We start from the raw sequence: 21,382 nt of genomic DNA, 5'->3' as shown, positions 1-21,382 counted from the left end.
TTCTCGATGTAAGAAAATAATTATTTCTATTTTTATTCTTCTCTTCAATTTTCATATATTCTTTTTGTTTTTGGGTCAGTAGTGTACTCAAAAACCAGCTACCATCTGAAGACTGGACCTCAAAGAAAAGGCCTTAAATATCTCTCAGCTTGTATTATTCTTCAACCATGGAATTGGAAACCATTCCCAAACCAACTGTTTCAAGCTTTTAGCTTTCCCATTGCCTCACTTGCTGCTCTTTTTCTTCTTATTCTTCTAATTTTCCTGGAAAATTTTCTGGCCACATTCAGTGTACCCAAGGTGAAAATCGACTGCTTTTCTCATTTTCTTGTTCTTCTCCTCTTTGTTTTTTTTTTTTAACCTCTACATTGTAATAATTCCCTTTTTTCTCAGCCTAAAAGTTTTGAATTTTTTGGACCATATTTTGTTTATTTGAACTGGATCTGATGCTCATGAATAGAAAAGTTTCCATTTAACTTGATGAACTTTTAAGTTCCCGTTTTTGGTTATGTTTTATTTTATTTTAAAGCTTTGTTTAACTTATTTAATGTTCATTGCATGAATGAGCTCAAAGTTCCTTTGCCAATTTCATTGCTTTAATCCTTTTTCCTTTTTTTTTTTGAAGAAATAATCCTTTTTCCTTATTGGTAGCTATGATTTTTAAGCTCTTTTTTGGCATTATTTCTTCATTTCTATGCTAATCATTTCTGCCTCATTGGCTTAACTTTTCAATGCATCTATCATTTGTTACTTTATGTTTCTTTTATATGTTTGGTTGTTGAGAAACTGCGGGAAAATTTGAAGGGAAAAGAATTGCCTTTAATCTATTTTTGGGGTTTACAAATCAATCTTATTTAGCTGAGTTTGGTGGTAAAATGTGATGGGATTTAGAAATTAGGATTATAAGCTCGGATTTGATTAGTTTTGCATTTAATTCTTGGTGCAAAGTTTTCTCTATTAAAATTATAATGTTTTCTGCATTATAGGAATTCAACTTGGATTGATAAAATACTAGTATATCTGCAACAATGGTTCTCGGTTTGAATGCAAAAAACCGGAGAGGACCTACAGTTCGAGTTGATTATCTAATCCACATTCAGGAGATTAAACCTTGGCCCCCTTCACAGTCACTTCGATCACTTCGTTCCGTCTTGATTCAATGGGAAAACAGTGAACGTAACTCAGGGTCTACCAAAACTACTTCACCGACACTCGGTTCCATTGTCGGTGAGGGAAAAATTGAGTTTAACGAGTCATTTAAGTTACCAGTGAATCTAGTACGGGACTTGTCTGTTAAAGGTAGGGATGTTGACATGTTCCATAAGAATTTCTTAGAATTTAACTTGTATGAACCTCGAAGGGAAAAGATCCAATTGTTGGCAACTGCCATTGTGGATTTGGCGGAATACGGTGTTATCAAAGAGCCATTAGAGATTACTGTTCCAATGAATAGTAAAAGGAGTTATAGTAACACTACACAGCCGATGTTGCTCATTAAAATTGATCGAATTTCCAAGGGTCAGAACATTTCTTCATCAAGAAGCGGCCTGTCAAAGGAACTATTTCAGGATAAGAAAGGTAGCGAGTCGGTTTCTTCTCTTATGGATGAAGAATATGCCGAGGAAGCTGAGATTGCTTCATTCACCGATGATGATGTTTCCTCACACTCATCTCTGACTGTGTCTTCATCAAATTTAGAATCTAATGGCAGTTCACTTCCTCAAAATAAAGAGGTAACTCTTACTTATTTGCCAATATCTCCCATATTTTCCCTTCAGATTATGATGCAATTGTTCGGGGACATGGCCTTTAGTCAGCTTAAAGGGGTGTCTTGGTTTTTATTTGATAAGTTTAATTACACCTGGTAATATAGTAATTCATACTGAATTGCAGAATGGATTGGTCGCTGTAACTGTTGGAAAGGAAGTTAAAGGGGAACATATACTGGCTTCGAAGTTGAACCTGGAAAGAACAAATGTGGCGAACTCATCATTAACGGACTTATCATCCGATTTTGAAAGATCAGTAGATGTGCGTGCTTCAGCACTTAACTCTTATGGTTCCAATTCATCTGTACAAGAAAACATTGTTAACCATAAATTTCAATTTACTTCATCATCCTTGACTAGTGAAAAGACGCACAACGAAATCAACACTTCTGGTTCTAAGGCTTCAGTTGCTGATGATGCATATGGTTTTTCTTTGGAAGCAAACTCGGGATATGGTTGGCAAGAAAATGGACATGAAGGACAGTACTCAGTAGACAAGAGGTATTTTACCAAAGATGAACAATTGTGTGTTCAATCACAAGAGAATGCTTTAAGAATGAAGGCCAATGATGTCAAATCCATTCGACTTTCATCAGACGTGGTTAATGAGGAGTTGAAGGAAGTTGGTTTTGCAGTGGATGTACACCATAGGCCAGGAAGCTCCAGAAGCAAATCGAGCAATGAAAGGAAAGGTTCAAAGGTATATCCCAAGGATACTCGAAGTGTCATTTTGGACAACAAAGTGCAGCAATTGGAAAACAAGATAAAGATGCTTGAAGGAGAGTTGAGAGAAGCTGCTGCCACTGAGGCTGCTTTGTACTCAGTAGTTGCCGAGCATGGAAGCTCCATGAGTAAGGTGCATGCTCCAGCCCGTCGCCTTTCTAGGTTGTATCTTCATGCTTGTAAGGAAGGTTCCGAATTAAGGAGAGGGAGTGCTGCTAAAAGCGCTGTTTCTGGACTTGCTTTGGTTGTGAAAGCATGTGGAAATGATGTTCCAAGGTATGTTCCGAGTGCATGTGGACTTGTTCTTTCTTTTTAACTCATAGATCATATGCATGATTTCTCATTTAACTTATAGATCATATGCATGATGACTACAGGTTGATGTTCTGGTTGTCAAACTGTGTCGTTTTGCGAGCAATTATAAGTGAAAGTACTGTTGGACGCACGGAAAGAAATGGAGTTGGGAAGGGGAAGAAACAGGCATCACCTCCATTGAAATGGAGAGAATCCTCTCCTGGTAGAAAGGAAAATAAAAGTTTTAGCGACTGGGACAACCCGCTTGCCTTTACTTCGGCCTTAGAAAGGGTCGAAACATGGATCTTTTCTCGAATCATCGAGTCTGTCTGGTGGCAGGTAACCCATAAACTCTTTTTTGTCCTCTATTACATGATGGCATGGTACAGAATGTCTCAGATAGTTGTCTGACCAAACTATGTTCTGTATTTCCATATCAGGCACTCACTCCGCATATGCAGTCGGCGGGTAAAAAGGAAATTTATGAAGGCAAGGTCTCTGGCTCAAGTAAAAGCTATGGGACGATACCTAGTTCAAGTAATCAAGACCAAGTGAACTTTTCATTAGACCATTGGAAGAAAGCTTTCAAGGATGCTTGTGAAAGACTTTGCCCGGTTCGAGCTGCGGGGCATGAATGTGGCTGCTTATGTTTGCTGTCTAAATTGGTAATTTACTTCTCTTTTTTTACTTTTGCTTTTGAAATCTGACTAAATGGCACACAATTTTGCAATGGGCCTACGTTGGCTTCTGAATCTATTAACATTAAATGAGCATAAAGTTGTTATAATTCATTGTTATCATATATCTAGATAATGGAGCAATGTGTGGCACGATTAGATGTGGCAATGTTCAATGCCATTCTCCGTGATTCTGGTGATGAAATCCCTACTGATCCTGTGTCTGACCCTATTAGTGATACTCTGGTGCTTCCTATTCCAGCTGGGAAAACAAGTTTTGGTGCCGGTGCACAACTGAAAAATGCGGTAAACAATGCAAATGTGTAGTCGTGACTTTTTAAGTTTGATTACACCTGTAGCCAAAACGATTTTGGTTACATTGTTGACTGTACCTTGGTTTTTCTCCTTTGAAGTAAAGCAATTCTTGTTGAAATTCATTTTTGTGGATGTCAGATCGGAAACTGGTCAAGATGGTTGACTGACCTATTTGGTATAGATGATGATGACTTGGTTGGAGATGAGAATGACCGGGATGACAATGATGAGCAACAAATCACATCATTAAAGTCCTTCAATCTCCTTAATGCCTTGAGTGATCTCATGATGCTTCCCAAGGACATGCTTCTAAGTAAACATATCAGGGAAGAGGTTCAGTATCCTATCTCTAGACCTTTTGTTTAATCTCCGGCGTTCATGATCATTGCATTTATTCACCGTACTTGATCTTATTTTTAAAAGGTATGCCCGACATTTGCTGCAACATTGATTAAGAAAGTTCTCGACACTTTTGTCCCTGACGAATTTTGCCCTGACCCAGTTCCAAATGCTGTGCTTGAAGCCCTGGAAGCCGAGGTTAGTCTAAAAATCTTAAAAGCACTCAGACTAGACATCTTCCATGTGCATATAACTCAAACCTAACCATTTTTGCCTCTATTTCGATTTAGGATCCTCTTGAAGCTAGGAAAGGCTCAATTACAAACTTTCCGTGTGTAGCATCTCTGCCGGTTTATTCATCACCTTCAGCAACATCCGTTGCTAGCATCATTGGAGAAGTTGTAAGCAAATCTCAACTGAGAAGAAGTGGGTCTTCAGTTCTTAGAAAATCACACACAAGCGATGATGAGCTCGATGAATTGAATTCACCCCTAGCATCGATCTTCATTGATGGCTTCTTATCATCCCCTGTTCAATCAAAGCCTAACAGGATATCAAAGGGAAATAGTAACCAAAGGGCTATCAGATATAAACTCCTAAGAGATGTATGGATGAACTCTGAATAAACCATCGATTACATGTTCATGAGCATATATGCAAGTAAATTTTGGTTTGTATTATAATACGTGGAAATGAAATGACAAAGCAATCCTTTGCATATTAAGCTACTTTTATATATATATGACAATGATCATCAAACTGCATTACATAGCAACTCACAAAAGGGAAACAAAACTTCAGAGACAAATTTACCGCACTCAAAAAAACTTGACTATCACTCATAGTTACATGTTTACTACTATGCCGGAAAAGAAGGGAAGGGTGAACACTAGTTTTGAAAGGATTAATGAGGGTTTTATGCCGTCAGCTTCTGTGAAGAAGTGAGAGCATTAATATGTTGAAGATGTAATGCAGCCAAAAGACCTTGCCATGCATCTGCTGGTGCAGCAGACACCTGAAAATTGAGAAGCTTCTTTTGCTTACTGTAATAATCCTCCACTGACTTGGCCTATGTACATCAAAAAACATTATTTGGTTAGCAAAAGAATCAAATAGTTTATCACAAGCTTTTTATGTTGGCAGGCCAATATATGTTGAGAAAATGCTGAAATCCTTACAACCAGTACCGAACATGTTGGTAAAAGTATTGAAAAGGCCTTTGTATTAGAAGTCAAATTGTATTTTATCTCTTTTATTTATATAATGAGTAAATTAATTTTTATTCGGTAGATCAAAGAGCGAAATAGTCCCTTTGTTAAAAATTTTATCTATTTCTATTATTAAAAACTGATCCTTGTAACGCCAAAATGAAATACACATGACAGATTATGTGTAACTGTCAAAATATTCTATCAATCAGACCAGTTTTTAACAATAAAAATGGATGAATTTTCAGCAAAAAAACCAAATTACTCCTTGATCTAACATATAATAACTAATTTGTCAAGTTTTTAAATAAAAGTAGTACAATGTAATCTAAATGATGCTTTTACCAACATGTTGCTGCACAACTCTATCAAACAGGGATATCAATACCTGCTCTGAGTATACATGGACATTTTTCTTCCAGGAAGTTCCTACATCTTTAGAACTGCCAATGTGAAGAACCTCACTTTCTGAGCTCTTCAACATATACTCTTCAGTACATTTAAAGTTGACAACCAGATCAATATCAGTAATTTGATCAAGAATCTCCTGAAAGAGACGAAACATGAGATTGATTTGCATCTATCTATCTATCTATCTATATATATATATATACATATAATTGAATCCTATAAAACATGCAGAAAAGCCATCAAAATCTTAGATGACTTACAGCCTGAATCCTGGTTCGTGGAATCCCATCAAGAATGAAACCATTTTCACCACCATAGTAACCTTCTTCAAGCCTCTTAGACAATAAAGCAAAAATAACATCCTCTGGAACAAGCTTCCCTTCATTCACAGCATTTGCAATCTAAACACAAATGATTATATTAAACGAAGTTAAAAACAAATAATAATTATAAAAAAATAAAAAAAAAGAACTTTCTCCCATAATATAGGAACCTTTACACCACAAAAAAACAACATAATATTTAAATACCCAACTTTGAGAAAAGATCAAAACTTATTCACAAAGAGAAAAGGAAGACCTGTTTGTAAAGAGAAGAGTGGGGATTAAGCTCTTGTCTAACGAGGGTACCCATTGAAATATGTGGAACTTCTAGAAGTTTCGAAAGCCTTTCAGCATAAGCATGTCGTTTGACCCCAGGCTCTCCTATAAGTACCCATTGGACTCCCCTGTCTGTCGCTGACCCATCCACGTCAATCTTCGGCTGAGCTGAGCGCCGATCCCGGTGAGCTTGTTCGTACTCGTAGTATTCATCCTCGTCAGGAAGCTCCAACGCAGCTGCTGATCCGAATGATCGTAGCCCATGTCTGAGTGGCTTAAGGAAGGTGGAAACGGAGACGGCTGGGGCGGTGGCAAGTCGGAGTTTTGGTAGGCATGCTATTGCCATGGTGGCGGTAGGGTTTTAAGGAGAGAGAGAAAATGGGAAACATGTTGGTTTTAAGTAACGAAAGGGAGGATCTTTCTTTCTTGTGATGGGAAAAGTTAAAAATGCCACTGTTGAACGAGAAATCTACGGTCGTGGTATTGACAGGTGTCAGCTTCTTATTTGATGATTTGGAACTCGGAAAAAATCTTGTGGTTGTGATTTGTGGAATCGTGAAAATGTTGCCGTGTCGACATATGATTGGTTGTTTGGATCACAAAAGTTGTCGGAGCTTTGCGAAGTGGTTGGTTGAAAGGTTTAGAGAGTGACGCGTGGATTTAGTTGAGCTTCGAAAAGTCTAAACCCCAAATATAGCCTTTCAACTAAATTAATGGTTAAACTTCCATAATAGCCCTTAGACTATATCCTGGATTACATTTTAATCCTTATTCTGAAAAAAGTGGAGAAACTGAACTTGTAAGAGCAAAATAGTCCATTTATATAAATTTATATTATCAATATATAATATATAATAAATTTAGTTCTCATTATTTATCCCTTAATTCAAATTAATCCATGTAGTTTTCAAATTAGTCAATTTTAATCTCTATAATTTTAGATATTGAAATTTTAGTCCTAACTAAAATAATAACAGTTAAATCCGTTTAGGTAAATTCAATTACTAATCATATATTAAATATATAATTATAAATTTAATTTATATTCTCTAATTGAATTATTTTAAGTACCTATGCTCCATCACTTAAAATAACTAAATTAATGTATAGAGATAACTCAAAGGAGTTGCATGCATGGGCTCTCACTTTAATCCTATCTTAAACCCACTTTTTATGCTTCATTACCATTCACTTTCCAATTCACCTTTGGATAAAGAAAAGTCCAAATTTTGGGTTGTCGTTTTGTGTCTTTCAGCAACAATATATATATGAGTGAACTTGAAGCTATAACAAAAGCCATGATGAATCAATACGAGAGGGTATTTAACGACATTGATAAAAACGGAGATGGGAAGATATCGGCAGCGGAGCTTCACCAGTGCGTGAAGGCAATAGGGTTGGAAGTGCCGCTTGTGGAGGTGGAGATGGTGGTGGTGGAGGGTTTGGATAGAGATGGAGATGGACTGTTAGGGTTGGAAGATTTGATTAGGTTAGTGGAAGATGTTGAAGACGATGATAAAATGAAAGATTTGAAAGAGGCTTTCAAGATGTATGAGATGGAAGGGTGTGGGATTATTACACCACTGAGTTTGAAGAAGATGCTTGCTAGATTAGGTGAATCCTCTTGGAGTTTACAAGATTGTAAAATGATGATTGCTCATTTTGATCTTAATGGTGATGGTGTTCTTGATTTTGATGAATTTAGGCTTATGATGTTGTGATATTACATATATTTATATACATATATATATATATAACAATATGGATGTAGATTTTTTTCTTACTCTATTCTAATATATTTTTATTCAACACGTTATTGTTTATTTTAAGATTTTATTATAGTAAGATCCTTAAAATAAAAAATAAAAAAACAATTGATTCCAAAAGGATATCATGAGATTTCATCTAATTAATTGTGATTTTAAAAAATTTCACTTATGTTGTAAAAAATTAAGAGAAACAACTAAGATATGTAATCACTTATAGTTAAATTTTGTTATTAGTCTTTATATCATATATAAATTGTGTTTTTAATCTGTCTCAACTCTAATGGTAATGATTAAATCTATTAGGTCAAATTCTACTACTAGCAACCAATGTATTTCAATCTCGACTCAAACAATAATTATTAGATTCTTTAACTAAACTAAAAAAAAAAGTGACATATGATTTTAGAAACACAATTTAACTTCACAAATTTAATAGCTAATGTTTATCAAAATTAATATTTGAAAATTTGAAAATTTGAAAATTTGAAAATTTGAAAAGAAAAAAAACAAAAATATCAAATTATAATACAATAACTAAATTCGAACTTACTAAGAAATCAATAGCATAATTTAACCACAACCCTATATCATGCAGAGTAAATATTATGAGAAAAGATTGTATGAAATTGTGATTTTTTGTCATCTTATCCCTTTCCTATTAGAAAATCATTGAAAAAGAATAAAAATAAAATAAAATCACAGTTTTATACAATCCCTTCTCGAATTTCAGATACATATCCAATATATGGTTATTATCAAATTTTCATATATCTGTGTCATTTTATTGAATTTCAAAACTTATCAAGTGAGACCAATCTATTGTACACATATATTGTCATGAACCGCCCCCCAACAAAAGCAATATCTTGCAATGTTTTTTAACTTTTCTCCTGATTTTCCAAAACACTCTTTCTCATAAGGGATATAACTGCAGCTGGCTCTGGAGCTCCAAATACTGAACTCCCTGCCACTATGCAATTTGCTCCAGCCGATGCAGCCACATCAATAGTTGAAGGCCCTAATCCGCCATCGACCTGTAAAACAAAGCCAGACAAGCTTCAACGGTAGGTCATTTCAGCTATGTTACTCGGACTCCTCTTTAAGTGTCAGATATGGGTTTTATCCATGTATTTGGAGGATTCTATTGTATCTCCATACCTATGTCCATGGTAAAAGTACCAAGGAGGCCCTGATACTAGAAATCGGATTGCACTTTGCCGCATCTACTAAAAAAATAGGTAATAACTAGTCACTATTCGTTAGATAAGGTACATGTGAACTATCTGGTTATTCCGTTAGCCATGTCAGTTTTTTTATAGTAGAAATAGATAAATTTTTTAATAGAAAAAAACAAATTTACTCTTTAATCTAACGTATAGGAACTGATTTGCTCATTTTTTGAGTAAAGGGGGGCAAAATGCAATCTTAGTATAGGGGCATCCATGATACTTTACCATATGTCTATATATGTATTGGACAAAGGTACATTAATGAAAAAGAAGAGTTATTGCCAAATCCAAGTGATGAAAATGTTATAGAAGATTACGAAGGTAAAAACGTTAGTTACCTCTATATCGAGAGATGGATACTTGTTCCTTAGCACGCGCACCTTCAACACAAGTAAAGAATGTCATTCAAATAAAATCTCTATATATGATATTAACTTGAACAATGAGAATTGAGAAATGATGTGAAACCTTATCCATCATTTCTGGCATGAACTTTTGTCCACCAAATCCAGGTTCCACAGTCATCACAAGAACCATTTCCACGGGATTTTCGCTGTTGATCTAATAGATAATCACCCACCCGAGAGAAAAGACCATATAATAGTGATCATCCATTCAATTCCGAGAACCGGCTAAAACAAAAGATTCGAAAGCTATCAAAGAAAAGTAAGGAATTCATACCAGAGGATAAACCTCCTCAATCGGTGTTCCAGGCTTTAACGCCACACCAGGCCTCATGCCTTTCAACTTAATTTTTTGGATAAGTTCTTGCCAGTTTTCTGCAAAAGTCGATATAAGATGGCAGGAAGCAAAATGAAAATGAAAAACAGAAGGCCGGATCAGATCCCACCTTTGGATACCTCAACATGAAAAGTGAAACTGGATGCACCAGCTTTACCCAAAGGTTCAACGTAATCAATCGGATTAGTGACCATAAGGTGGCAATCCAAATATGCCCTGTTTGAAAACCAGAAGGATCCTTGATCTATTTAGAGTTGTAAACTTGGTGATATTAAAAAGCTAAAAAAGTGCAAGGGGCATAAAGAAAGTTTACTTTGTGTGCTTTCTTAAACTTTCAATGACTGGAGCACCAATGGTTAGGTTCGGAACGAAGTGCCTGTATAAAAACATAACAATCAACAAGTAATCATCTACAAGTACTCAATAAGATAAACAAAAAGGACTAGGCAAATCCAAAAAACCATAGCAAATTATAATGAACAAAGCTTGAAAACATGATTAATTGACACATTGCAAAAATTTCAAAAGCTAAAATAACAACATATGGTAAAAGTACCATGGAGACTCTTATACTAAGAGTTGAATTGCATTTTGCCCCTCTACTCAAAAAATGGGCAAACTAGTTCCTGTATATTAGATCAAACAGCAAATTGGTCCTTCTGTCAAAAATTTTGTCCATTTCTATAGGTAAAAACTGATCCCTATACACCACCATGATCTGATTATTTTGCTAGCCACACCAGTTTTTAACAATAGAAATGGAAAAATTCTAACAGAAAAGTCCAATTTGCTCTTTGATCTAACGTAGAAAGACTAATTTGCTTCGTAAAGGGGAGCAAAATGCAACTCCTGGTAAAGGGCTTTCATGATACTTTTACCAGGTAAATATATAGATGATTACTCAATTTTCACAAATGTTTCTGATAATTTTCCAAGCTATCAATTATATATATAGTATTAGTACCTCAATTTCCTAACATATAAAACATATCCTCAGCCTAAGTACAAAATTCATAAAAAATTCTGCATAGCAGCCAATGATTCATAAAAAAGAAGTCACAAAAATAACAAAATAAAACGTTGAGGAGAATGAGAAATAGAAGAACCAAAATCCTGAAAGGAGAGAGCTTTAATGAAACATACCCATCCTGCAGAACAACACCCAGAAACCAAAAAAGGGTTAGATTTTTTAAAATCTATTTGTTTGCCTTTTGAATCCATTAAACAAAAAAGGCAAATTAAGGCACTTTTTTTTTCTTTACCATGATATCCATATGAAGCCAATCAGCTCCGAAGTCAAGCATGCGCTTTGCCTCTGATGCTAAGTTAGCAAAATCCGATGAAAGCATGGATGGAGCGATTTTTGGTGTTACACCCATCTTTGGGATCCGACCCGATTTCCCTCTGTGTGTGTGTGTGTGTGTGTGTGTGTGTTTTTGGTACGGTTTTATGAAGAGATGGTGGACCGCTGGCTATGGTGGAACTGGAAGTTCGTTGTAGTTGAGGACTTAGGTAGATTCGTCTAATGGCTTAAACGGCGCCGTGTTTCTCTTCAAAGTTGTTGGCGTGCTTACCTACTACCTTCGCTCCTCAAATTTTTATTAGAAAGCGAAAGAGATTGGTTAAAATATGCCATACATCCCTATACTTTTCACAAATTTAGAATTTAGTTTATATACTTTTATTTTTTGGAATTTACAATTTAGTTGTTAACACTATTAAATTTGTTAGTGTGACATTTGAACTAAAAAAAGTTATTCACTTGATAGCAATGTAACTACAAAAATGATGTTGTAATGAGCCTGAATTTAACAAAATAATTTTAAGAGTACTAACAATTGAATCTGAATTTTAAAATCTAAAAAGTATATGGACTAAATTAAGGGATAACTAATAACCAAAATTGCTTGTCACAATGGTGTCGCAACACGCAACTTCGAACCTAAATTCTAGAGTTGGCTCTGCTGTGTTGCGACCCCGTAAGCTTGAGTTGCAACCCAACTGTCATTCCTAATGTTCTTAGGCTTGAAATTTGATTTCTTGCACACTCAATTAAGCTCGTTAATACTACCTTAGGCCCGTATTTGCCCATTAGGTCATCTAATGCTAAATCATGTGTAAGAATACTTATTTTGCTAATAATTGAATATAAACTAATAAAATGGAAAAGTAAACAAGTTAACATAACATAACTTAAAAACAAGTTCATTAAGTGTCGGACAGTACCTAATTTGCCACAACGAATTCTGGTAGCTCAAATACTCCCACAATTAACTTGTTGCTTGTCCTCAAGAAAACATGGTAAAAATAAAGTAGAATGAAAAAGAAAACACACAGCACAAACAATGTAGTCAAGCATCCTTCATACACAGAATTGGGTTGGAACATTGGAAATAGGAAAATTTGCTAAGCGAGCAATTTTAGCTAGATGTCTAAACGATTCACGATTTTCACTTTCAAACATGCTAGTTCAATAAGTTACAAAATAAACAAGTTAAAGGAAGCTAAACATATAGTTCCATCAAAACATATACACAAGTATGACATCTAAGATTGAAGAATAAAGGTGGTTCGAATTCTACTTACTCAATTTATTTTATCTATGCTTTGAACTCTAATATAGTATTTACAAGTATAAGCAATTCACGAGTAGTTGTGCGAATATAAGTGAGATTTTCTCAATTACTCATACTTTTTGATTTATTTCAATTTCATTCACTCTTCACTTAAATTGCTTTTAACCATTTTATATTTTTATGACACTCACTTTGCTTTTAACCCTTACAATGTTTTTGGTCACTCATTAATTTTCATTTTTAAGCACATACTTATAAGGTTTTTATACTTATTATACTATACTATTGTAATAACCATGGATTCAATAATTGAGTGATCGAATTTAAACATACTTTAATTCAACAAACATATATGCCTACTTGTGTCTACCTTTATCATTTGGTACATTTAACTATTTTTTCCTATTCACAGTTCAACAAATTGAACTAACTAGCCTAAATGCAAACGATCTAAAAACATTTATTCTCAGGCTAGATTTATAGTTTAAACAAAACAACCTATTCACATGCTCCTAACCAATCACTTGTATTTCTACAAGTTCAAGCACAAACAAACACATAATAAAATAAACAAATTAACTAAAATTTACTAAAAATAACCAAAACAATAACAAATAATTTAAAATTTTCTATGTTACCCCCACAATTTATTTGGCACATTGTCCCTAATGTGCACTCAAAATTTAAGAGTAGAGACTACCTAGTTTATTGTGGAGGTGTCGTGATGGTAGTTAGGTTGTCCTACTATTGCTGATTTAGTTCAAAATTGTAGTGCCACCTAATGTGTGGAGTTCCTACAGAAAAAGAAACACAGTTTTTTTTTCATAATATTAAATAATTAAATAAAACAAGAAACACATAAATAACTAGAACACAAAAATCCCTACACTTTAGAACATACATTACCCTTAATGTAAAATAATTAAAACACAAACAAGAAAACTTCCCTGAGGGACTGAATCCTTGTTGTCGTGATGACATCGAGATCATGTGTGTTCCAAGTGGATGGAAAATACCTACGCAAGAAAATATTAAATCCAAATAAAACACAAAGTTAAACAAGATGACAAACTAGAGTTGTTGAAATTATGGGGAACAAAGAACGGCGAAATAGAAGAAAGCAAAATTGCATGGAGTGACTGATCCCAATGTGCTCGTCGCGCGATATGACAGATTGTTTTGTGTCTCTCCATGTGAAGTTTCACTTATTCGATTCTTTGATGGGCTCAACAACTCCTAAAAATAAATAAAAACATATAATTTAAAGCTTAAAATAAGATAAACAAAAATAAACAAATGAAATATAAAATTTAAAATAAAAGCCTTTTTTTTTAGAATCAAGATGATCTATATCGCCATCAAATAAGACTTTCAATAGGTTCTCAGCACTTTGATTCTTCATTTGTTCCAGTGTCGATATATGTGAACCAACAACTTTGTTCGATTCCAATGATGTTGCCTTATTTTCGATTGTCGCGACATTTACATTACAAGCCATTTGGTACCAAATTCGAGTTAATCCCAAATTATTTTTTTGGGTATTATTGGCTCGAGCTTCCTCCCCTTCATGTCGAGAGAAGTTTTAGTCGCTCAAGTGTTACCTCTATCGTCGTATGAGAACAAAATGAATCCATCGACTCCTTCGGTTGACACCTCATCGGTTTTGACTAGAAAGTGTATTGACTCTTTTACACTTTCACTCAGGAATGGTTCTAGCTCAATGTTAGTTGTCCATACTACTTCTACGTCTATTTCTACATATATTGTTATGTCAATTGGCTCGGAGACACCTTCGATTATATTCAATTCGTCCCCGTCTCTGATTCCAAACTCTTGTTCACATTACAATCTAATTCAGGATTATTAATGAACATATAATGATCCTTATGGTTAGAATTGGGCACATCATGTACGACCTGTTCCAATGGAGTTATTGCTTCGTAACTTCGTTGGAGTAGTTCTATCATTAGCGGCAATTGATCTGACATAACCTCTAATTGCTCGGATATGGACTGCTTAATTACTTTGCACGAAGATATCTCCTACGAATTACAAGAGAGCTCATCTGGATACTCAAGAATATCATTTTCTAGATCATATGACTCATAAGGTGATTTGTATGAATACTCATTTTCTCCACATCGACTACTCGAACTCCATTGGTTCGTTGAGGCTCCCTTTGACCGTCTTGATTTTTGATTACTTTTATGTTGCTCATACAAGTATCTATATTTGTTATCATCCATGATTAACTCCAATTCTTGCTAAGTTAAATATTCGGGCAAATCGTATTCTCCAACATAACTCTACCAACTTGATCCTTCGTTATTGTTCCGATTGTCGTCCCAAGAGGTCATCTCCTCCAAATCACACCACTTCTAATCAATTTCATCCATGATTAAATTTGATAGTCAACAAGGTAAATAAAATAAAATAAAAACAATTATAGTTAAAAAAAATAGTACACTATCTAGCTCGTTAGACTTTTAATTAGTATTTTTTTACAAAATAATCAATTCAGCAAAAAATTTCACCATTGATATCCCCGACAACAGAGCCAACAATTCGACTGTCTCCCAGTATGTGAATGTTTAGTGTAAAAGTCATGCAAATAAAAAAAAAATATATATATATATATACTTAAGTGCGGTATCTGCAAGTGAACATGTCAAATTGTAATATAGTTTTGTTTATAATGGAACACTTGGAAAGTATTCTAAGGATCGTACTCAAGGGATTGCAGACTTGAGAAAAATATTGTGAAATTCTTTACCAAAAATAATTGCTAATCTACTCGAGTGACTAATTAGTAGTATTGATTCAGAATTAAAATATTAATTAAATTAATTAACCTAAAATAACCTAATAGAATTTTCTATTCCTAGTGTCAACAACTCGAGTTCCTAGCTTATGATCAATTAAATCTGTAACACCCCCTACCCGTATCCGTCGCCGGAACAGAGTACGAGGCATTACCGAGGAGTACAAAACACTTACAGATAATTTAAATATATTTTCATAACAACTTGTCTCGATTTCATACTATTTCATATTTAAGATTTACTCACCAAAGTATTTGAAATATCATCTTTATGCAAATAGCACACATGAGGTACATAATTCCATAGTTAAGAATGAACACATTTATCAAACATATTCCACATTCATATATCAATGTCTTACATTTCCATATATCAATAACCGTCATTTTTCTTGTTTTTCAGATAATTATGTGTAACCATTGATAACCATGTAATTCACTGTTTCTTCCTGTCAATCACAATTTCAAATGACAAATTCGTGTGAATCAGTTCAACCTCATTAGGTGTTTAAATTCTGTCACTTTGATTCACATACTCATAATTTACTAACATATCCTGTCAAACACAACCTCTGAATGATAAAATCACATAATTGAGCTCAATAATAATAATGATAACATTACTTACATTTCTTTTTCCACATGTTACATTTACGACTTACCAACTTGTCCATCCAAGGAACAGCTTACGGATTTGAGTACATCGTGATCTGAAGCCCGAAATCTAGCTGAAGCACATAAGTGCTAAACGGAAGCCCGAAGGCTAACTGAAGCACATAAGTGCTAAACGGAAGCCTGGAGGCTAACTGAAGCACATAATAGCTGAACTGAAACCCAAAAAGGGTTAACTGAAACTCATATGAGTTAATGTAAGCTCATAAGAGCTAAACGAAAAGCAAACACGAGAATTAGCAACAAATCTGAATCTCGCTTACTTGGGTAATTTCATCAATTCATCTTTTTCTTTGAAAGATTGTACTCATTTCTTGCGTTCGTTCCTCCGAAATTCTCAGTTTAATTTCATAACTTTTGTACATAATTTACTTATTTTCAACAATTAATATACATAAATATTAATCACCATTCATAAAATAATATTGAAATTTAATAATATTAACAAATGGTCACTAAATTTAGTTATATAAACTCACAAGTTCGATTTTTGGATTATACCTCTTCCTCCTCTCCATCCACATCCTTAGTATAAACAACACACTTGTAGGTAACATTATTTATAATTTTCACTATCTACTTATGTGAATATTCAAGCTGTCCATCTGTGTCATAGTCACTAAATTAGTTTTATCTTGAGCTACAGAACTCCAAATTAAGATCCATAAATTTTCTCAGAAACTAGATTCACATATCTTCTTACCATAAAATTTTCATAATTTTTGGTTGGGCAAATTAATCAGTTTATTCATTGAAGTCTCCCTGCTCGCTGTCACAGCGGTTCCAACCCTTCTTCACTAAAAATTAATTATCTCCTCGCATGTAATTCAAATGATGTTCCCGTTTGTTTCTCTTAAAAATATACTCATTTAGAATTCTAAACATATAAATTTAAGCCCCTAATTATTTTTATCCATTTTTTTATGATTTTACAAAGTTAGAACAAGGGAACCCGAAATCATTCTGACCTTGTCTCACAAAATTTATCATATCTCATGATTTACAATATTGCTTGCATTATTTCTTCTATAAGAAACTAGACTCAATAATATTTAATTTCATATTTTATTCATCCTCTAATTCCATTTATACAATTTTTGGTGATTTTTAAAAGTTAGACTACTTCTGCTGTCCAAAACAGTTTTAGTGCAAAATGTTGATTTCCACTTTGCCCCAAATTTCACAATTCATACAATTCAGTCCTTGCTCAATTAACCCCTCAATTAAGATAATTTTCTCAATTTATACTTTTCCTAAACATTATAAGTTATGAAATAACTATTGAATTTCAGAATTTCCATATAAAACTCTAACTTCAAACTCTTTTACAATTAGGTCCCAAACATTCACTTTCTATTCAATTCTTACAATAAAGTCAACATATAAACAATTTAAAGCTCTAATTCCATGCCAAATCATCATATACTTCCAGCACATATGTATAAAAACTTTCAATTTCTTTCATAGAATCAAAAACTAATGAATTCAACAATAGGACCTAGTTGTAAAAGTCACAAAAACACAAAAATTTCAAGAAATAATTAAGAATTGAACTTACTTGAAGTAAAAATATGAAAAACCAGCTTAATAGAACTCTTTCATGGCGTTTTTCTGATGAGAATGTAGAAAAATAAAGAGAAATCTAGATAATTCCACTTTAGTCCTAGCTTTATTAAGTAAATTTTGCAATTTTCCAATTTTGCCCTTAATTCTCCTTATTTTCTTGCTGATTTCATGCCCTTGCCGTCCAGCCCAAATACACTTTGGGTCTATTTTTCTTTTAAACCCTCTTTCTTTTATCAATTAAGCTATTTAATCATTTCCCATAATTTTGCATTTGATACAATTTAGTCCTTTTTGTTCAATTAACTATCAGGACTTTAAAATTTCTTGACGAAACTTTAATACTAACATATTAACACTCCATAAATATTTATAAAAATATTTATGGCTCGATTTAAAATTATCGAGGTCTCGATACCTCGTTTTTTATTCTAATTATTTTAATATTTATTTTTAGTACACTATTCACTATTTCAAAATTTTTCCTAACTTCACATTTAATTTATACTCACTAAATTAATAATATTTCCTACTCATTTGTCGGATTTAGTGATCTCGAATCACTGTTCCGACACCACTGAAAATTAGGCTGTTACAAAATCCTTAATTGCCAATTAAGTCACCAATTACCCTTAACTGAGTGGTTACCACCCTTAGCTAGGAACACCCTCTCGGTCTCATCTTCGTTAAGGATTACCACCTAAGATACCCTCTTGGTGTAACATCCCTTACCTAATCCGGTTGGTGGACCCGAGTAATAAGATGATACGACAAAATTCAACAATCAACATATACTTTACTAAACAAAATTCCAAATACTTAACATCAAATCACATATAGTCAAGCATATTGAAAATTTGTAATCTACATGGACCTACTTGTAAAATTCAGGCATGTGGTAGGATTAAATTGTAAAATTTTTGAAGTTTAAAAATCAATATTAGAAATTCACAATTGGTATCGATACCGAATTGATAGCTTACTGAAATCCATGCCAAAATTCAATTATGTTTTCTTTGCAAAATAAGGGTATCGATATTTATTTCATGGTATCGATATTTTATGAAAAAGTATCGATACTTAAATAAAAGTCGATACAATTTCTGCATTTTGTTTGTTTTAAAACTGTTCATTTGATTAAGTATCGATACCAAATGTAAAAATATCGATACTTGAATTCAGAAATGGTGAAAACTACTTTTTAAAATATGCACTCATGCTTAAAACTTGCCTAAACTCAATTAACATACCTAAACATAAATAAAGGCATGCAAATTATCATCTAAACATCTTATCCATGTACAACACAATTCAATATATCAAAATCTAAGCCAAATATATATTCTTAAGATCAACCAACCTAAATAATTAGCCATTAAGTTATTAAAGTACCTCAACATGAACAACTAAGCATTCAAGTTCATTTATAAAGCATACACCAAAGCATTATCATCTATTGAGATCAAACCATATATGTAACACCCTTAACTTGTATCTGTCGCCGGAATAGGGTTACGGAGCATTACCGGAGTTTACGTTTCAAAACAATCAAAAATTTTAAACATTTAATTCACAACATCAATCATAGTAAAATCAATCAATAACATACATATTGTCCCTTATAGGAGCCCTCGAGGCCCTAAAAACACATTAGAAACAAGTCGGGACTAAATCGGAAACATATAGAATTTTTTAGGGAAAAAGATGAAAATTTTCAAACTGCAAGGGTCACACGGCTATGTGGCCAGGCAGTGTGACTCACATGGCTGAGACACACACCTGTGTCTCAGGTCGTATGAGCATTCGAAATAGGGACACACAGCCGTGTTCTAGCCCGTATTTGTGCCCGTATAACTCTTTGACTTGGATCACACGGCCAAGCCACACGCCCGTGTGCCAGGCCATGTAAATTTCGAAATGCAACCTTTAAAAACCTACAGAGGACACACGGCCGTGTCACATGGCTGTGTGTCACACATGGCTGAGACACACGCCCTTGCCTTAGGTTGTGTGGACAAGAAATAGGCCAAATTCAAACCATTTCTTTCATCCTAAACATACCCACACATTCAAGCCATTTGTACATATTTCAAACATTCAAAATGCACTTAAAAACATGCATAAAAAAAAAACCCTAGATCAATATGCATATTTGCATACAACCAATATACCATACAAGGCACCTTAAAAGTAAGCATACAAATTCACCTAATCATGTATACTTACCAAATCTTCATCATACTTATATAATTCAATACTACTTCTAAAACATACCATAATTATGATTATTATAACTTCCACACAAACATACCATTTAGTCACTCAACATGCACCATAACTTAGCCATATTCACACACATCAACAAGGCACCAAAAGTAACAAGATTACATCAACCAAAATGACATATACATGCCAACCTCATCAACTAACATTCAACCATAAGTCCACCTATACATGCCATTATAACCTTTACCAACACATCAAAACTACCGATATAGTCGCTGAATAGTGTGATAGATCTCCGACGAGCTTCCAAACCGATCGAGCCTCCGGTAATCTGTAAAGTAAGGGATAAACAACTATGTAAGCAATAAATGCTTAGTAAGCTCGTACAAACTTTAAACATAATATTCCAATTCAATAATGAACTTTATATGATAAATATAAAGATATACCAATGCCTCAAGATTTATCAACTACGTAACCACCAACTCATAAATGAGTAAGTCTATTAACATCATATAAATTTTCATTCCTAAGATAATAGGATTTTATAAAACATTTTACACCATCATTAACCTTTTCATAAAACTACAAGTAACTTCCTTTACTTACTTTTCATTCCATTTACTAAGCATAAACTTAAATAACAACATCAATTAACTAATTAATATATTTATTCATAACATAGGTAAGTTCAACCATAGCATACGTAATTTCTCATATATAAGTACATTATTCAACTCTTCAATCCATTTTCATCATATCACATTTCAATTATGAACTTACTGTTTCATTGCCTTTTCTTACCGTTTCATTTGTATAATACCAGACATAATCATATACGTCAATCATAATCTCAAGCTTGACATAAGCATATACATAAATCATAATCTCAAGCTTAACATAACTCATTTGGGGTCAATCACATGATAAACCATTTTATAAGAAATTACACCTTTTCATGAACATAAGCATATTTCCATTTGGCCAATTACCATTTCAATGTATATCATTAATATTAAACATGATATACTGCAACCAAAAGCTCAGCACAAACCTAAGCATCATTGACAATCTCAAATGATGAATTCATTTATGTTCAGGTCAATATTCAATAAAAAAAAACAAATCTTTGAAATTCATTAAACAAATTATATTACCAAGATTTTCCATAAGAATAAAGACTTACGAATAAAAGTACATTGTCATTCCAACCAAACACACCAGACGCTCACACGAGTCAATCCCTCCAACACACCAGATGCTCACATGAGTTATTCCCTCCAACATATCAATGCTCATAAGAGTTAATCCAACCAACACACCAATGTTCATAAAAGCTAATCCAACCAACACACTAAACAGAGTGTATATGAGAGTTCTCAACAAATGCTGCACCTCGGTTTACTCAAGTAATATGAATATACATCACTTCATACTCATCTCTACTCCA

At 33.7% G+C, this 21,382-nt stretch overlaps 4 protein-coding genes across 4 annotated transcripts; 2 read left to right on the top strand and 2 right to left on the bottom strand.

Moving 5' to 3' along the window:
• Nucleotides 1-2: 2 nt before the first annotated feature.
• On the top strand, nt 3-4,845 carry LOC108455272 (uncharacterized). Its single transcript, XM_017753856.2, has 9 exons — nt 3-300; nt 987-1,733; nt 1,894-2,768; nt 2,870-3,125; nt 3,227-3,451; nt 3,596-3,769; nt 3,917-4,111; nt 4,202-4,315; nt 4,408-4,845. Exons 2-9 carry the CDS (start codon nt 1,029-1,031, stop codon nt 4,741-4,743), a joined length of 2,880 nt encoding a protein of 959 aa, XP_017609345.1. The 5' UTR covers nt 3-300; nt 987-1,028; the 3' UTR covers nt 4,744-4,845.
• On the bottom strand, nt 4,830-6,782 carry LOC108455283 (probable adenylate kinase 7, mitochondrial). Its single transcript, XM_017753866.2, has 4 exons — nt 6,316-6,782; nt 5,997-6,137; nt 5,714-5,872; nt 4,830-5,186 (listed from the first exon to the last, which is right to left on the bottom strand). Exons 1-4 carry the CDS (start codon nt 6,679-6,681, stop codon nt 5,034-5,036), a joined length of 819 nt encoding a protein of 272 aa, XP_017609355.1. The 5' UTR covers nt 6,682-6,782; the 3' UTR covers nt 4,830-5,033.
• A 651-nt stretch (nt 6,783-7,433) lies between these two features.
• LOC108488682 (putative calcium-binding protein CML23) lies at nt 7,434-8,147 on the top strand. The gene has a single exon (XM_017792973.2). It carries the CDS (start codon nt 7,604-7,606, stop codon nt 8,054-8,056), a length of 453 nt encoding a protein of 150 aa, XP_017648462.2. The 5' UTR covers nt 7,434-7,603; the 3' UTR covers nt 8,057-8,147.
• A 706-nt stretch (nt 8,148-8,853) lies between these two features.
• On the bottom strand, nt 8,854-11,682 carry LOC108468782 (ribulose-phosphate 3-epimerase, cytoplasmic isoform-like). Its single transcript, XM_017769640.2, has 8 exons — nt 11,337-11,682; nt 11,218-11,222; nt 10,388-10,450; nt 10,184-10,290; nt 10,015-10,112; nt 9,802-9,894; nt 9,672-9,713; nt 8,854-9,138 (listed from the first exon to the last, which is right to left on the bottom strand). The coding sequence occupies exons 1-8, from the start codon at nt 11,451-11,453 to the stop codon at nt 8,983-8,985; spliced, it is 681 nt and encodes a 226-aa protein (XP_017625129.2). The 5' UTR covers nt 11,454-11,682; the 3' UTR covers nt 8,854-8,982.
• Between the last annotated feature and the right edge of the window lie 9,700 nt (nt 11,683-21,382).

This window comes from Gossypium arboreum, chromosome 7, assembly GCF_025698485.1.
Source record: "Gossypium arboreum isolate Shixiya-1 chromosome 7, ASM2569848v2, whole genome shotgun sequence".
Taxonomy (NCBI): Eukaryota; Viridiplantae; Streptophyta; class Magnoliopsida; order Malvales; family Malvaceae; genus Gossypium; species Gossypium arboreum.
Note: the sequence above shows the minus strand (reverse complement) of the source record. Positions and strands in the feature narration are given on the sequence as shown.

Bases quoted from the DNA above. Each gene is read 5' to 3' on its own strand.
- LOC108455272 (XM_017753856.2), top strand. From the start codon at position 1,029: ATGGTTCTCGGTTTGAATGCAAAAAACCGGAGAGGACCTACAGTTCGA. The intron at 1,734-1,893 runs GTAACTCTTACT...ACTGAATTGCAG, and splicing joins CACTTCCTCAAAATAAAGAG to AATGGATTGGTCGCTGTAAC. The intron at 2,769-2,869 runs GTATGTTCCGAG...TGATGACTACAG, and splicing joins TGTGGAAATGATGTTCCAAG to GTTGATGTTCTGGTTGTCAA.
- LOC108455283 (XM_017753866.2), bottom strand. From the start codon at position 6,681: ATGGCAATAGCATGCCTACCAAAACTCCGACTTGCCACCGCCCCAGCC. The intron at 6,138-6,315 runs GTCTTCCTTTTC...ATTTGTGTTTAG, and splicing joins ACTCTTCTCTTTACAAACAG to ATTGCAAATGCTGTGAATGA. The intron at 5,873-5,996 runs GTAAGTCATCTA...CGTCTCTTTCAG, and splicing joins CACGAACCAGGATTCAGGCT to GAGATTCTTGATCAAATTAC.
- LOC108488682 (XM_017792973.2), top strand. From the start codon at position 7,604: ATGAGTGAACTTGAAGCTATAACAAAAGCCATGATGAATCAATACGAG.
- LOC108468782 (XM_017769640.2), bottom strand. From the start codon at position 11,453: ATGGGTGTAACACCAAAAATCGCTCCATCCATGCTTTCATCGGATTTT. The intron at 10,291-10,387 runs GTAAACTTTCTT...GTTTTCAAACAG, and splicing joins AGTTTAAGAAAGCACACAAA to GGCATATTTGGATTGCCACC. The intron at 9,714-9,801 runs GTTTCACATCAT...CTTGTGTTGAAG, and splicing joins TGCCAGAAATGATGGATAAG to GTGCGCGTGCTAAGGAACAA.